General features: G+C 36.1%; 1 protein-coding gene across 1 annotated transcript in view; it reads right to left on the bottom strand.

Moving 5' to 3' along the window:
* Nucleotides 1–18,510, bottom strand: part of FAM135A (family with sequence similarity 135 member A) — a 119,796-nt gene that overhangs the window by 52,991 nt on the left and 48,295 nt on the right. Inside the window, exon 11 of the mRNA XM_047102780.1 lies at nt 4,438–4,487. Within this exon, the coding sequence (XP_046958736.1) occupies nt 4,438–4,487 (50 nt within the window). The remainder of the gene's footprint in view (nt 1–4,437; nt 4,488–18,510) is intronic.

An 18,510-nucleotide genomic window follows, 5' to 3' on the forward strand; every position in this document is an offset into this window, starting at 1 on the left:
TGAACTATACCACAAAATGCAGAATCTTCTATAAGCCATTGGATTTCTTGCGTAAGTAAAATAAGGATTTGTGAACAAAGAAAAATAAGACTATATTATACATCAGAATAATTCCTTCTCTTTTGGACAGGCATTTTTGTTATGAAGGCAAGCCTTTCTTTAATTCACGGAGGCAGCACTGTTCAGGCAGATTATATCTTGCTGGAAAAATCTGTCTTCAATTGCTAGTAACACTAGGAAATCTACCTTAAATATACAGATAGATGATGATTTCATTTCCCCATCCTAAAGAAGGTAGTAGTCTATTCCGGTTAAGATTGAAAGCCACTCTCATAGTTTCAATTATCACATACACTAATGACTGCTGAATCTTTATATCTGGACCACATCTCTCCCGAACTCTAGAGCCATCACTCACTAGATGACTATATTTGAATGTGATAAGAAATGTGTTCAAGTTCAGCATATCCTAAAGAGTACTAATTATATCTTCATGCTCCCTTTAAAAAAAAAATGCTGCTTATCACACTTAATCTTACTCAGTTTATTTTTACTTCTTTTTTTTTTTTAAGTTTATTTATTTATTTTGAGAAAGAGAGAGAGAGCAAGGGAGGGGCAGAGAGAGAGGGAGAGAGAGAATCCCAAGCAGACTGTGCACTGTCAGGGCAGAGCCCAACGTGGGGCTCAAGCTTAGGAACCATGAAATCATGACCTGAGCCAAAATCAAGAGTTGGGGGCCTAACTGAGCCACCCAGGCACCCTTATTTTTACTTATTTTTGAAGTTTGCAATTCAGTAGGCTTTTCTTTTCTATCCTAGCTCAGAGAGGACATAAAACAAAAATTCAGCAAAATTTGTAAGAAGGGAAGGGATTGTGTTTTATACACTTTTGTGACTTTGGTTACTAGTACACACAGTAGTCACTCAATAAATATTTATTGAATGAATAAATGAATGAATGAATAAGGAATTACAGACTTCAGATAAGGAAAAAGCCCCCCCAAATTTATGGACAAACTCAGAAAATGCTGAAAAATTCCAGAATTCCTGAATGGAAACTAAGAGACTCAACATATAATAAATATTGATTCATCAATGTATAATAAATCTACAAATGTATTTTGCCCCAGGAAATAGTTTATAAACGTATTAGAAATGATGCTAACAAGTTTTTCATGTCTCTCTTAAGAACAAACAGAAGATTAAAATGTACTCTAAAATAAGTTGAAACAAGCAGTCTTGTTCCAAGAATAGTGTTAAGGGAGTTTAGAAAAAGACGACTTGAATAAACATTTGACAGTAACTAAACAGCAGTGTGTAAGGCAAGCAATGCTATTCTTTGTATAATCTCCACACATGTAGAAATAATTCTCTTGGTTTTACCATAGGTTGAACAATGTAAACAACACTTTTTTTTAATCCCCTGAAAGCAAGGCTGTCTAGCTACCCTGTAATTATTAATTTTCCTTTTCAGAAATCATGGCACCAAGGTTCTTAGAGGACTTTAGTATTTTCATTATTAGGAAAGCATCCTTACAAGCATAAATAAATTACTCCTCTGGTTTACATAAATCTTTGCACTATGTCTCAAAATATAAATAATAATAAAATATTTTCATGTTAAAAAGGAAATTAGAAAAAATTTTAACAAATTGTGTTATATGTATAAATGTAGGAATACGATCTTACATTTGTATAATATTTTCTCAAATAACATCCTGTCTTTTATGGATATGTACTTTTTCATAGCAGTCATTGATCTTGTTTGATTACAAAATGCTGCTTACTTAAATATTAGACTTGGAAAACAGGTGAAGAACAAAAAAGAAAATTGAGTGCATGTTAGTGTGGAGTCTTCAATTTTTTTTCAGTTATATACATAGAGAAAACTCTAGAATCATATATACTATTATGCCATTTCCATTGAATAATGAGGATTTTTTTAAATGTTTATTTATTTTTGAGAGAGAGAGCGTGTGAGCAGGGGAAGGGCAGAGAGAGAGGGAGACACAGAATCTCAGGTAGGCTCTAGGCACTGAGCTGTCAGCACAGAGTCCAATGACATGGGGCTCAAACTCATGGACTGTGAGATCATGACTTGAGCCTAAGTGGATGCTTAACTGACTGAACCACCAGGTGCCCTTTGAAAGCATGTTTTTCAGGTTGTATAACTTTTTTATTAAAAAAAAATTTTTTTTTTACATTTATTTATTTTTGAGAGACACAGAGTACAAGTGGGGGAGGGGCAGAGAATGAGACACAGAATCCAAAGTAGGCTCCAGGCTCTGAACTGTCAGCACAGAGCCCGATGCAGGGCTCAAACCCGAAAACTGTGAGATCATGACCTGAGCCAAAGTCGAATGCTTAACTGACTGAGCCACCCAGGCACCCCTATATAACATTTTTTAGACTGTAAGCACCCCTATATAACATTTTTCAGACTGTAAGTGTCCCATAACTTGTTTAACCATTCTCCTACCATTGGGTATTTACTTAGGTTAATATTTTTACATTATAAATTACAATGTATATGAATCTCTGATTTTTTATTTGGTACTGAGTGACAAGTAATACCCTGGCTTTGAATATATACTGCCAAATTAATATCTGAAAAAGATCTCCAAGATCTATGAGAGAAATATAAGAATCTGTATCTTATCACATCTTAACAAGCATTACATTATTAGAAAATCACAGCCAACCTGATAGGTTAAAAAAGGTATAAGAATACTTAAAATTTTGTTTATTTCATGATTGTGAGATTGAATATGTTTCAATTATTAACCTATTTTGTAAATGAGTATCCTATACTAACTTAAAAAATGGTTATAGGTTTTCTTATTGATTTGAAAGAGCTCTTCAAATATTATATCTTTTGTCTATTCTATTTGCTGTCAAAATTTACCATATGTTGTTGATCTTAAATTTTATCATGTCCATTTACATACTGAAATTTAAATGTGTACCTAAAAAATTATTAGTAATATATCAATACATACAGTATTTTTAAAATCTAGCACAGATGGATATAGAGCAAAGAATAAAAATTTTCCTTTACAATTCCATCCTTCATGCAACTCTTGTCTGTATTACTGTTAACAGTTTGAAATACATACATATGTGTATGTATATATATGATACAAAGTATATGTATTGTATGTATATATAAGTAGGGGAAGGGCAGACAGAGAGGGACAGAGAGAATCCCAAGCAGGGTTGGTGGTCAGTGCGGAGCCAAACGTGGGGCTCTATCTCACAAACAGTGAGATCATAACCTGAACTGAAACAGACTCAGATGCTGAACTGAGTCCCCACCAAGAAGCTGCTGTTTTTCTATTCTTTTAGAGAAGTCATTCTCTATTTCCATTAGTTTTATATACATTTTAACATATATTTGGGCAAGTCCCTCTACAAAAATGTATTTTTTAAGGTTTTTCTTAGTCATTTTTACCTTTCTCCAAGTGCTCTTTAAAGAGAGTCAAATTTTAACATTTCCAATGGTATTTTGATATGAATGTATCAATTATTAACTTAAGAAAAACTGGTATCTTTCAGTGACTGTTTCTCTTTCCATTCAAAAGTATCATGTTTACTTATTCAAATATCTCAGTGAAACACTGAAGATTTTTTCACATTAATTGTACACATCTTATTAAGATTACTTCTAAATGTTTAATGTTCTTGTGAGCAACTATTATGACAACATTGTTGATTTTTAAAGAAAATACTCTTATTTGAGCTGTGGGGAAAACCTCTAGAACAGGATACAAAATTACTTGTGTATCATGCATATGTATAATTTTACAAGGAGAAGGTAAATACCTTTTCAAAGTGGTCTAGTCCTTATTCAAATTTACATACAGAAATACATTCCAAAGCCAAATATATATTTTTGTTTATGTCTCTGATTTGTAGCTAACCAAGAGTGAAATATATAGTAATCTTAAAACAGAATACTTAAAATAGAACATTTAGTTTCACGGCCAAAAAAAAAAAACAAAAAAAAAAAGGAAAAAGAAAAATCAATTTAATTTAATTTCAAGAATAAACTACTGGGAAAATAGTCTGAGACAAACTGGTCTGCTGAAATAAATCAATTTTCATTTCTGAACTATCATTTTGTAAATATATGTAAATTTAAGGATGATTTAAAAATTTGTCCAGAAATTCTTTTGAGTAAACTAATTGAAGAAAATGCACACTTCTGACAATTAGTTGTCTTTGCTATCTCATTCATATGCAGAATAATGTATATTTTAAAAATAAGTTAACTTCATGCTGAAGCCAAATAACTTTTTATCAACTAAGCTGTTATTCTACTATGATCAACCACTTGAGGAAGAATAAATCATTAAGTTTTCTTGGATAAAATATTTAGAATAGGAAACAGAATCCACTCAAATAACTTGATAATGTTAATTTAAAAAAATCCAAGTACCTTAACTTCTTCACATAGTTCAGTAAGTCGAGCTTCTACATCCATTTCCTCTGAAAGGAGTAAAGAGTAATTAGAGGAAATATTTCAATATTAGATCTGAATCTATTTTTAAAATTATCTAAATACAGTTGGCCCCTGAACAATACAGGGGTTAGGGGCATCAATCCCCCCGTGCAGTCTAACTTCTGACTCCCCTAAAACTTAAATACTAAATAGCCTACTGCTGACCAGGAAGACTTATAAATAACATAAACAGTTGATGAACACATATTTTGTACGTTGTATGTATTACAGACTGTATTTTTATAAAAATAAGCTAGAGAAAAAAATGTTAAGAAAATCATAAATGAAAATACATTTAGTCCTATTCTATATTGAAAAAAGATACTCGTTTAAATGGACCTGTGCAGTTCAAGTCCCAGGTTTTTGAGAGTCAAGTGTAAATTACCTTTAAAAAAACCAGAAGGTTGAGAAATATCTGCACTATATTCAATGAAGTAAATTTCAATGTAATATACTGTCATAAACACATTAATCATGTAGGTAATGTTAAACCTATTAAATTCTATGTTCTTATTATTAGTGTTCCAGTTCTCATAAGAGGGTAACACTGTCAAGGAAATATTGACTGTGGACCTAAAGTAACTTGCACAACTATATCACAGAAAAGATAAAACATATAATTAGGTTTTACTGCATTGTATATGTTGCAAATTTCAAACAGTTTAACATTTGTCTTAAGTATGTACATGCCTTGTTTGTTTTTTGTTTTTTTAACAAAAGCTGTTCCTAAAAAATTCAAGTCAAATTAATCTTTAGCGCCAAAACACTTAAAACATACATGGATCAGAAGTTTATATAATGGTAATGAATGAAAAAATCTTTGAGTTTCTAATTTAGTTTAATACATGCAGATTTCTCTAAGACAGTCTAAAACTGAAGTATATTTTGTCCATACAATTGATTTACTTAATGTATGCTACAACCTTCTACAAGGAGGTGTACAGATTAACTTAAAGTAACATTTAGAAGGGAATACAGAAACTAATAGAACAGAAAGGTTGCCTGCTTTTTGCAAGGAAGAAATTTCACTAAGGCCTGAAATATGTTTAGATACACCTAATTTTTAATCAGAAATCAAACTAAAATGAGTTCTCCTACAAGAACTATAATACAACTTTTTGTGATCACACAAAACTCCATTGTCTTGTTGCTCCACAACCTTGTTAACTGATCATTCTCACACAAACGCAAGAATACATTCTAGAACATCCCTGAATTTATTCATCAGCTCGCTATCTCATAAGGTAGATAGACTTCAATGTATACTATTTGATAAAAAGAAAAATAAACATTTAAATTTGATAAAATAAAGTTACATTTATGTGGTAAACACAATCAACCTATGATGTGAACAAATATTCCACTAATAACTAAAATCATTAGAACACATAAATATTTGAGTCACATAATATATAAATAAAATTGTATTTAGATACTGTATTAGATACTGCTCATCCATGAGAAGCAACTCCTCATCTTTTAAAGTTTTATCACAAGATTGCAGCAATTCAGGCACATCTTCAGACTCCACTTTTAATTCTAGTTCTCTTGTTAGATCCGCACTTACTTTCCACATCTACACTTACTTCCTCCACTAAAGTCTGGAACCCCTCAAAGTCATCCACAAGAGTTGGAATAAATTTTCAAACTGCTTTTAAGGTTGATTTTGACTTCTTCTCATAAATCACACATATTCTTAACGGCATCTCAGATGGTGAATCATTTCCAGAAGGTTTTCAATTTACTTTGCCCAGATCATTAGAGGGCTCACCATCTATGGCAGCTACAGCCTTATGAAATGGCTTTCAAGCCTTATTATTTAAGAAATACATGAAATTAAGACTTGAAAGCCAAATGACTCCTTGATGCATGGCTGCAGAATGGATACTGTGGTAGCAGACATGAAAACAACATTAATCTCATTCTGATCTCCATCAGAGCTCTTGTGGGGTCAGGTGCATTATCAATTAACAGTCATATTTTGAAAGGAATATTTTTTCTGAGTAGTAGGTCTCAACAGCAGGCTTAAAATATTCAGTAAACTATGTTGAAAACAGATGTGATGTCATTTAGGCCTTGTTGTTCCATTCATGGGGCACAGACAGAGTAGATTTACCATAATTCTTAAATGCCCTAGAATTTATGGAATGGTATACAAACACTGGCTTCAACTTAGAGTCACCAACTATATTAGCCCCTAATAAGAGAGTTGGTCTGTCCTTTGAAACTTTGAGCAGGCACTGACTTCTCCTCCCTAGCTGTGGAAGTCCTACATGGCATCTTTTTCCAATAAAAGGTTATTTTGTCTACATTGAAAATCTATTGTTTAATGTAGCCACCTTCATTAATTATCTTAGCTAGATCTTCTGGATAACTTGCAGCAGCTTTTATATCAACAGTTTGCTGCGTCATCTTGCACTTTGTTGTTATACAGACAGCTTCTTTACCTAAGCCTCATAAACCAATCTCTGCTAGCTTCAAACTTTTCTCTGGAAGCCTCCTCATCTCTCTTGGCCTTCATAAAACTGAAGAGTTAGAGACTTGTTTGAGATTAGGCTATGCCTGAAGGGAATGTTTGGATGGTTTTATCTTTAACTTTCTATTTAAAGTCCGCTTAACGTACAGAATAATATTAGTTTAAGGTATACAATTTAGTGATTCAACACTTAACATGTAACATCCAGTGCTCATCCCAACAAGTGCACTCCTTAATCTCCATCATATTTAAGCCATTCCCTGCCCCAACCAACCTCCTCTCTAATAACTATCAGTTTGTTCTCTACAGTTAAGAATCTGTTTCTTGGATCCTTTCTGTCATGCACAATGTGGGGAGGCCTCAAGCTAAGATGCTCAGGGAATCGTTTTTTAGAAGTGTTAGATCTAGGTACTGAGGCACACAGACTGGGGTACTCGCTTAATCACATCAGCAGGGCTACTCCAAGGAACAAATCAAAGCACACCTGGTGTAGGGTCCGAAATATTACTATGAGTAGGGTAATAAAATAACCAAAGTCACAACAACAGAGAGCAAATAACAAGCCCCGAAAAAAACACCTCCTAAAGGGCCAGGCCCTGGACAGTGTATGGCCTGCCGTTAATATAGCAGTGCTCACAGGTGCAGAGCACACAAGCTTTTAAAACGCATAAGGTAGAGAAAGCTAGCCAAAGTGACAAAACGGAGGAATTCTTCTCAAAAGAAATGCCAGGAAGTCGCGACAGCTAATGAATTGATCAAAACCAACGTAAGCAATATAAAGGAACAAGAATTTAGAATACTAGACATAAAATTAATCACTGGGCTTGAAAAAAGCAGAGGACAGCAGAGAATCTATTGCTATAGAGATCAAGGGACTAAAAAATAGTCATGATGATTTAAAAATGCTAGAACTGAAGTGCAAGATAAAATGGAGGCAGCCAGAGTGCACATTGAAGAGGCAGAGGAGAGAATAGGTGAATTAGAAGATAAAATTATGGAAAAAGAGGAGGCTGAGAAAAAGAGAGATAAATTCAGGAGTACTAGGGGAGATTTAGAGAACTAAGTGATGCAATCAAATGGAACAATATCCGTATCACAGGAATTCCAGAAGAAGAAGAGAGAAAGAAAGGGGCTGAAGGTGTACCTGAACAAATCATAGCTGAGAACTTCCCTGATCTGGGGAAGGAAAAAGGCATTGAAATCCAAGAGGCACAGAGAACTCCATTCATATGTAACTTGAATCAATCTCCTGCACGACATATTATAGTGAAACTGGCAAAATACAAGGATAAGGAAAGAATTCTGAAAGTAGCTAAGGATAAACGGGCCCTAACATACAAAGGGAGACACATAAGGGAAGTAGCAGACCTATCTACTGAAACTTGACAGGCCAGAAAGGAATGGCAGGAAATCTTCAATGTGATAAACAGAAAAAAATATGTATCCGGGAATCCTTTATCCAGCAACCCTGTCATTTAGAATAGAAGGAAATAAGGGTCTTCCCGAACAAACAAAAACTGAAGGAATTCATCACCACTAAACCAGCCCTACAAGAGATCCTAAAGGGGATCCTGTGAGATCAAGTACCAGAGACATCACTACAAGCATGAAACCTACAGACATCACAATGACTCTAAACCCGTATCTTTCTATAACACTGAACGTAAATGGACTAAATGCACCAACCAAAAGACACAGGGTATCAGAATGGATAAAAAAACAAGACCGATCTATTTGCTGTCTACAAGAGACTCATTTCAGACCTGAGGACACCTTCAGATCGAAAGTGAGAGGATGGAGAACTATCTACCATGCTACTGGAGGTCAGAAGAAAGCTGGAGTAGCCATACTCATATCAGACAAACTAGACTTTAAATTAAAGGCTATAACAAGAGATGAAGAAGGGCATTATATGATAATTACAGGATCTATCCATCAGGAAGAGCTAACAATTATAAATATATATGCGCCAAATACGGGAGCCCCCAAATATATAAAACAATTCATCACAAACATAAGCAACCTTATTGATAAGAATGTGGTAATTGCAGGGGACTTTAATACTCCACTTACAGCAATGGATAGAACATCTAGGCAGAGAATAAATAAGGAAACAAGGGCCCTGAATGATATATTGGATCAGATGGACTTGACAGATCTATTTAGAACTCTGCATCCCAAAGCAACAGAATATACTTTCTTCTCGAGTGCACAGGAAACATTCTCCAAGACAGACCACATACTGGGTCACAAAACAGCCCTTCATAAGTATACAAGAATTGAAATCATACCATGCATACTTTCAGACCACACTGCTATGAAGCTTGAAATCAACCACAGGAAAAAGTCTGGAAAACCTCCAAAAGCATGGAGGTTAAAGGATACCCTACTAAAGAAGGAGTGGGTCAACCAGGCATTTAGAGGAGAAATTAAAAAATATATGGAAACAAATGAAAATGAAAATACAACAATCCAAACACTTTTGGATGCAGCGAAGGCAGTCCTGAGAGGAAAATACATTGCCATCCAAGCCTATCTCAAGAAACAAGAAAAATCCCAAATACAAAATCTAACAGCACACCTAAAGGAAATAGAAGCAGAACAGCAAAGACACCCTAAACCCAGCAGAAGAAGAGAAATAATAAAGATCAGAGCAGAAATAAACAATACAGAATCTAAAAAAACTGTAGAGCAGATCAATGAAACCAAGAGTTGGTTTTTTGAAAAAATAAACAAAATTGATAAACCTCTAGCCAGGCTTCTCAAAAAGAAGAGAGAGATGACCCAAATAGATAAAATCATGAATGAAAATGGAATTATAACAACCAACCCCTCAGAAATACAAGCAATTATCCGGGAATACAATGAAAAATTATATGCCAACAAACTGGACCACCTGGGAGAAATGGACAAATTCCTAAGCACTCACACACTTGAAAATCTCAAACAGGAAAAAAAAGAAAATTTGAACAGACCCATAACTAGCAACGAAATTGAATCAGTTACCAAAAATCTCCCAACAAGTAAGAATCCAGGACCAGATGGGTTCCCTGGAAAATTCTACCAGACATTTAAAGCAGAGAGAATACCTATCCTCCTCAAGCTGTTCCAAAAAGTAGAAAGGGAAGGAAAACTTCCAGACTCATTCTATGAAGCCACCGTTACTTTGATTCCCAAACCTGACAGAGACCCAGCAAAAAAAAGAGAACGACAGGCCAATATCCCTGATGAATATGGATGCAAAAATGCTCAATAACATACTAGCAAATAATTCAACAGCATATAAAAAGAATTATTCACATGATCAAGTGGGATTCATTCCTGGGCTGCAGGGCTGGTTCAACATTTGCAAATAAATCAATGTGATACATTACATTAATAAAAGAAAAGATGAGAACCATATGATCCTGTCAATCGATGCAGAAAAAGCATTTGACAAAACTCAGCATCGTTTCTTAATAAAAACCCTCGAGAAAGTCGGGATAGAAGGAACATACTTAAACATCATAAAAGCCATTTATGAAAAGTCCACAGCTAATATCATCCTCAATGGGGAAAAACTGAGGGCTTTCTCCCTGAGATCAGGAACACGACAGGGATGTCCACTCTCACAGTTGTTGTTTAACACAGTGTTGGAAGTTCTAGCATCACCAATCAGACAACAAAAGGAAATCAAAGGCATCAAAACTGGCACAGATGAAGTCAAGCTTTCACTTTTTGCAGATGACATGATATTATACATGGAAAACCTGACAGACTCCACCAAATATCTGCTAGAACTGATACATGAATTTAGCAAAGTCGCAACAGAAAATTAATGTACAGAAATCAGTTGCATTCTTATCCACTAATAATGAAGCAACAGAAAGACAAATAAAGAAACTGATCCCATTCACAACTGCACCAAGAATCATAAAATACCTAGGAATAAACCTAACCAAAGATGTAAAAGATCTCTATGCTGAAAACTGTAGAAAGCTTATGAAGGAAATTGAAGAAGATATAAAGAAATGGAAAAACATTCCATGCTCATGGACTGAAATAAATACTGTTAAAATGTGTCAATACTACCCAAAGCAATCTACACATTCAAGGCAATCCCAATCAAAATTGCACCAGCATTCTTCTCGAAGCTAGAACAAGGAATCCTAAAATTTGTATGGAACCACAAAAGACCCTGAATACCCAAAGCAGTAGTGAACAAGAAAACCAAAGCAGAAGGCATCACAATCCCAGACTTTAGCCTCTCCTACAAAGCTATAATCATCAAGACAGCATTGTATTGGCATAAAAACAGACACACAGACCAAAGGAATAGAGACCCTAGAATTGGACCCCCAAAAGTATGACCAACTTTGACAAAGCAGGAAAGAATATCCAATGGAAAAAAGACAGTCTCTTTAACAAATGGTGCTGGGAGAACTGGACAGCAACGTGCAGAAGGATGAAACTAGACCACTTTCTTACACCATTCACAAAAATTAACTCTAAATGGATAAAGGACCTGAAAGTGAGACAGGAAATCATCAAAACCCTAGAGGAGAAAGCAGGAAAAAACTTCTCTGACCTCAGCCGCAGCAATTTCTTACCTGACATATCCCCAAAGGCGAGGGAATTAAAAGCAAACATGAACTATTGGGACCTCATGAAGATAAAAAGGTCAGCACTGCAAAGGAAACAATCAACAAAACTAAAATGCAACCAACAGAATGGGAAAAAGTATTTGCAAATGACATATCGGACAAAGGGCTAGTATCCAAAATCTATAAAGAACTCACCAAACTCCACACCCAAAAAACAAATAATCCAGTGAAGAAATAGGCAGAAAACATGAATAGACACTTCTCTAAAGAAGACATCCGGATGGCCAACAGGCACATGAAAAGATGCTCAACGTCGCTCCTCATCAGGGAAATACAAATCAAAACCACACTCAGATACCACCTCATGCCAGTCAGAGTGGCTAAAATTAACAAATCAGGAGACTACAGATGCTGGAGAGGATGTGGAGAAACGGGAACCCTCTTGCACTGTTGGTGGGAATGCAAACAGGTGCAGCCACTCTGGAAAACAGTGTGGAGGTTCCTCAAAAAATTAAAAATAGATCTACCCTATGACCCAGCAATAGCACTGCTAGGAATTTACCCAAGCGATACAGGAATGCTGATGCATAGGAGCACTTGTACCCCAATGTTTATAGCCGTACTTTCAACAATAGCCAAATTATGGAAAGAGCCTAACTGTCCATCAGTTGACAAATGGATAAAGATGTGGTTTATATATATAATGGAATACTACTTGGCAATGAGAAAGAATGAAATCTGGCCATTTGTAGCACTGTGGGTGGAACTGGAGAGTGTCATGCTAAGTGAAATAAGTCAGGCAGAGAAAGGCAGATACCCTATGTTATCACTCTCATGTGGATCCTGAGAAACTTAACAAAAGTCCATGGGGAAGGGGAAGGGGGGGAAAAAAAGAAAAAGCTACACAGAGGGAAGGAGGCAAACCATAAGAGACTCTTAAATACTGAGAACAAACAGGATTGATGGGGTGGGGGGGAGGGAAAAGCGGATGATGGGCACTGAGGAGGGCACCTGTTGGGATGAGCACTGGATATTGTATGCAAACCAATTTGACAATAAATTACATATTAAAAGAAAAAAAAAGAATCTGTTTCTTGGTTTGCCTCTCTTTTTTTGTCCCCTATGCTTCTTTGTTTTGTTTCTTGAATACCACATATGAGTGAAATTGCTACTAAAGCTTTCTCCATAATAGCAATAAGGCTGTTTTGTTTTGTCATCATCATGTGTTCAATGGAGTAGCACTTTTAATTTTCTTCAAGAACTTCTCCTTTGCATTCACAATTCAGTTAATTGGTTGGAGAAAGAGGTTCAGCCTTTGGCCTGTTGTGGCCTTCAAAGTATCTTCCTCACTAAGCTTAATCATCTTTAGCTTTTGACTTAAAATGAGAGATGTATAACACTTCCTTTCACATAAACACTTAAAGGCCATTGTAGGGTTATTATTAATTGGCCTAATTTCAATATTGTTGTGTCTCAGGGAATAGAGAGGCTCAAGGAAACGGAGAGAGATGAGGGAAAAGCTGGTCAGTGGAGCAGTCAGAACACATATTTATTAATAAATTCACCATCTTACATGGGGGTGGTTCATGGTGCCCCAGACAATTACAATAGTAACATCAAAGATTGCTGAGTACAGATCACTGTAACAAATATTAAAATAATGTAAAAATTTTAAAGACTGTGAGAATTACCAAAATGTGACAGACATATGGAGTGAGCAAATGCTGTTGGAAAAGTGGTGCCAACAAACCCGTTCAGTGCAGGGTTGCCTCAAATTTTCAATTTGTAAGAAATGCAATATCTGTAAAGTACAATAAAACGAGGTATGCCTTTATATGGGTTTTGGAGTCACTTTTTTTTTTTAAATAAAAACATGATTGTGTTTTACACACTTTTCTACACTTTGCTTTTTTCTCTCAGCAATACTCCATGGAAATCTGGTATGTAGCCCTAATTTTTTTTTTAAATGGCTGCACAATATTCCTTGGTGTGCATGCCTTATAATTTCCTTGATTGATGGTCAGTAGAAAATGACAGAAATATGGGGACCCTGGGTTTTTCTCCTCGCTCAAACACAGCTGTACTGAAGTCAGATCACTCAGGATACCCAGGAAATCGATATGAGGACTGGCAGAAGGATCTCCACAGTTGGAAGGAGACAGTGTGCAGGTGTGAGGTGTGTGGAAGAGAATTGGGGGAGAGAAAAACAGTGGTGCCACGGTGGGGAGTGAACCCTTTCTGTGCAGAGACAAAAGGGAGAGAAAGAGAAAGGGTTTGAGAGTGCAGTGTTGGATTCATACAAGAAGAAAACCTCTCTGGACCATAGACTGGGGAGTGAGAGGTACTCAGTGTCCCAGGTTTTTTGCAAATAGTCTGTGGAGCTCAAACTCTGAGGTTTTGGGAGTGTATGACTTTCTCCAGAGTGGAGCTGTGGTGTTTGCCCCTGGGGAGGAGGGCGCTGGCCCTGGAGTGGATAGGATAGTGTGGTATAGGGATCTCCTGGGTCGCACTGGAAGAGAACATTCCACTTCTTGAAGTACTTTTGGAAGAAGTATATTGCCTCTCCAAGGACAAAAGACCCTGTAGGTGCCCGTGAAACGCAGACAGAAGCACGCACACACAGAGGCAGATAACCAAGATTCTGCACAGGTAAGGGATTGTTTTTCTGACACAAAGGACATCAGACATAGCACAAAGAAGCTCTACTCCAGAAGAGGAGAGTGGGTCCATGGGGTACCTGGTCCTTTAAGATTTTGAGTTCTGAATCCTAGCCACACACCAGAGCTGTGGCGTAAGGCGTGCTGACTGCCCTCACTATTCTTTGAGGGCTTCCTGAAAAAATTGGGGTGTGAGATCCCCTGTCCAAGGATAAGAGAGTGGGGTGGCACCATTTTCCCTCTTACCACTGACATGGTGGGACTTCAGAGAGCAACACAACTGACCCCAGTGGAGGTGGGACCTGCTCACACCAAGCCCCGTCCCTCTGTGCCTGGTAATTGCATATTTACTGGGGCAGGTCTGACCCTGAGTGAGTCCAGCAGTCCTCTCCTCCAGAAGACCAGCACAGGCAGCACCCTGCATGTACCAAGGCTAATGTCACAGAGTACTTCAAAGCGTCACCTGCAGTTCTGGTGGAAACTGGATCAGGCTTACTTTATTTCTTCTTCTTTTTATTCCCTTTGGAATCAGCCTTATGGCTTTTTTTCTTTGTTTTTTCATTTCCTTTTCTCATTTTCTTTCTCTTTTTTCTTTTCTTTTTCTTTGGAATAAGGCTTATATATTTTGACTGTTTGGGTTTTTTTCATTCCTTTTCCTTTTCTTTTGGCTCAGGTTTCTTTCCCCCCCGACTCTTCTTTATTCTTTTGTTCTTTTCTTTCCAGGCTTATTTTAACAAACAAATCAGAGCACACCTAGTTAAAGGTCCAAACACTCCCCACTGCAAGCAAGGAACTCTGCAGAGGGCTGACCAGTCTTAAAGAGCAGCCAAAACCCAATAGCAGAGTGCACACAGCATACACTAGAAACACTTCCTTAAGCGCCAGGCTCTGATCAGTGTATGACCCCTTTTTAATACAGCATTACTCTCAGGCGCAGGAAACATAACAAGCTTTCAAAACATGCAAAAGACAGAAACTTAGCTAATGACAAGATACAGGAATTCACCCCAAAAGAAAGGTCAAGAAGAAATCACAGTCAGGAACTTGCTAAAAACAGATATAAGCAATATCTTATAATGGAATATAAGCAATATCTAAATAGGAATTTAGAACAACAGTCATAAGACTACTAGCTTGGCTTGAAAGAAAAGCACTGAACACACCAGAGAAACTCTTGCTGCAGAGATAAAAGACCTAAAAACAGATCAGGCTGAAATAAAAAATGGTGTAACTGAGAGGCAAAACTGATGGTAAATAGTCACAACAAGGAATGAAGAAGAAGAGGAAAGAAAAGGTGATACAGAAGATAAAATTATGGAAAATAACAATGCTGAAAAGAAGAGGGAAAGAAAACTATTAGATCATGAAGGTAGACTTAGGGAACTCAGTGATTCCATTAAGTGAAATAATATCTGTATCATAGGAGTCCCAGAAGAAAACAGGTAAAAGGGGCAGAAGGTTTATTTGAACAAATTATAGCTGAGAACTTACTTAATCTAGCAAAAAACAAACAAACAAAACAAAAACAAAACAAAACAAAAAAACCCAAAAAAACACACCAGGCATTCAAGTCCAAGAGGCACAGAGAACTCCTGTCAAAATCAACAAAACAGGTCAATGCCACTACATATCATAGTGAAACTTACAAAATACAAAGATAAAGAGAAAATTCTGAGAGTAGTTAGGGACAATAGGACCTTAACCTACAAGGTTCGACAAGTAGGATTAGCAGCAGACCGGTCCAATGAAACTTGGCAGGTCAGAAGGGAGTGACAGGAAATATTCAACGTGCTGAAAGGGAAAAATATGTAGCCAAGAATTCTTTATCCAGCAAGGCTGTCATTCAGAATAGAAGGAGAGATGTAGAATTTCCCAAACAAAAACAAAAGGAGTTCATGACCACTAAACCAGCCTTGCAAGAAATTTTAAGGGGGACTCTCTGAGTGGAGGAAAAAAAAAAAAAAATTAAAAAAACCCCAAAGCAACAAAGACTAGAAAGGACCAGAGAACATCACCAGAAACACCAATTCTACAGGTGACATAGCAGCTAACATCTATTACACTAATGAATGTCAAAAGAAAGCCACAGTAGCCATACTTATATCAGACAAACTAGATTTTAAAACAAAGACTGTAATAAGAAATCAAGAAGGGCATAACATCACAATTAAGGATGTATCCACTAATAAGATCTAACAACTGTAAATATTATGCCCCCAACTTGGAAGAATCCAAATACATAAATCAATTAATAACAAATATAAAGAAACCCATTGTTAAAAATACAATAATAGTAGAGGATTTTAACATCCTACATACAGCAATGGAAAGATCATGTAAGCAGAAAATCAACAATGAAACACCAGCTTTGAATTTTACAACGAACCAGATGGACTTAACAGATATATTCAGAACATTTCATCGTTAAGTAGCAGAATACACATTCTTCTTGAGTGCACATGGAACATTCTCCAGAATAGATCACATACTGGGTCACAAAACAGCCCTCAACAAGTACAAAAAGATCAAAATCATACCATACATATTTTCAGATCACAACTCTGTGACACTTCTAGTTAACCACAAGAAAAAATTTTGCAAAGCCCTCAAATACAAGGAGATTTAAAGAATAACCTACTAAGGAAATGAATGGTTTAATCAGAAAATTAAAGAAAAAATTTAAAAAATACATGGAAACAAATGAAAATGAAAACACAACAGTCCAAAACCTTTGGAATGTAACAAAGGCAGTCCTAAGAGGGAAGTATATTGCAATTCAGGCCTACCTCAAGAAGCAAGAAAGGTCCCAAATATACAACCTAACCTTACAGCTAAAGGAGCTATAAAAGGAACAGCAAATAAAGCCTCATGCCAGAAGAAGGGAAATAATAAAGATTAGATCAGAAATAAATGATATAGAAATTAAAAAAAAAAAAAACAGAACAGATTGACAAAACTAACAGCTGTTTCTTTGAAAGAATAAACACAATTGATAAACCCTTAGCCAGACCTACCAAAAACAAAAGAGAAGGTCCCCAAATAGATAAAATCACAAATGGAAGAGAAGAGATCACAACCAACATGATAGAAATACAAACAAGTATAATACTATGAAAAATTATATGCCAACAAACTGGGCAATCTGGAAGAAATGGACAAATTCCTAGAAATTCACAAACTACCACAACTTTAATAGGAAGAAATGGAAAATTTGAATGAACCCATAACCATTAAGGAATTGAATCAGTAATCAAAAATCTCCCAACAAACAAGAGTCAGCGCCAGATGGCATCCTAGGGGAATTCTACCAGATATTTAAAAAAAGACTTAATACCTATTCTTCTCAAACTTTTCCAAAAATACAAATGGAAGGAAAACTTTCAAACTCATTCTATGAAGCCAGCATTACCTTGTTTCCAAAACCAAAGAACCCATCAAAAAGGAGAATTATAGGCCAATATCCCTTATGAACATGGACGCAAAAATTCTCAACAGGATACTAGCACATTGAATTCAACAGTACATTAAACGAATTATTCACCATGATCAAGTGGGATTTATTCCTGGGCTGCACAGCTAGCTCAATATTCGCAAATCCATCAATGTGATACATCACATTAATAAAAAAAAGGATAAGATCCACATGATCCCCTCAATAGAGGCAGAAAAAGCATTTGATGAAATACAGCACCCAATCTTGATAAAAACCCTCAAGAGAGTAGGGTTAGATGAACATACTACAACATGATAAAGGGCATGTATGAAAGACCCACAGCAAATCTCATCCTCAATGGGGAAAAACTGAGTCTTTCTCCTACGGTCAGGAAGAAGACATGAATGTCAACTCTCACCATTAGTATTTAACATAGTACTGGAAGTCTTAGCCTCAGCAATCACACAACAAAAACAAATAAAGGACATACAAATTGGCGAGGAGGAAATCAAACTTTCACCATTTGCTGATAACATGATATTCTATGTAGGAAACCCGAAACATATAAAACACCCGAAAGACTCCACCAAAAATCTACCAGAATATATGAATTCAGCAAAGTGGCAGGACATAAAATAAATGTGTAGAAATCTGTTGCATTTCTATACACTAATAATGAAACAGCAGAAAATGAAAGCAAGGAATTGATCTCATTTACAATGGCACCAAAACCAATAAGATACTTAGGAATAAACCCAACTAAAGAGGTTAAAGATCTCTGAAAACTATAGAACACTCATGAAAGAAACTGAAGAAAACACAAAGAAATGGAAAAGCATTCCATGCCCATTGCCTGGAAGA

Source organism: Lynx rufus, unplaced genomic scaffold (genome assembly GCF_022079265.1).
Source record: "Lynx rufus isolate CCGP_SWC_20201006 ecotype Redwood Valley unplaced genomic scaffold, mLynRuf1.p SCAF_6, whole genome shotgun sequence".
Taxonomy (NCBI): domain Eukaryota; kingdom Metazoa; phylum Chordata; class Mammalia; order Carnivora; family Felidae; genus Lynx; species Lynx rufus.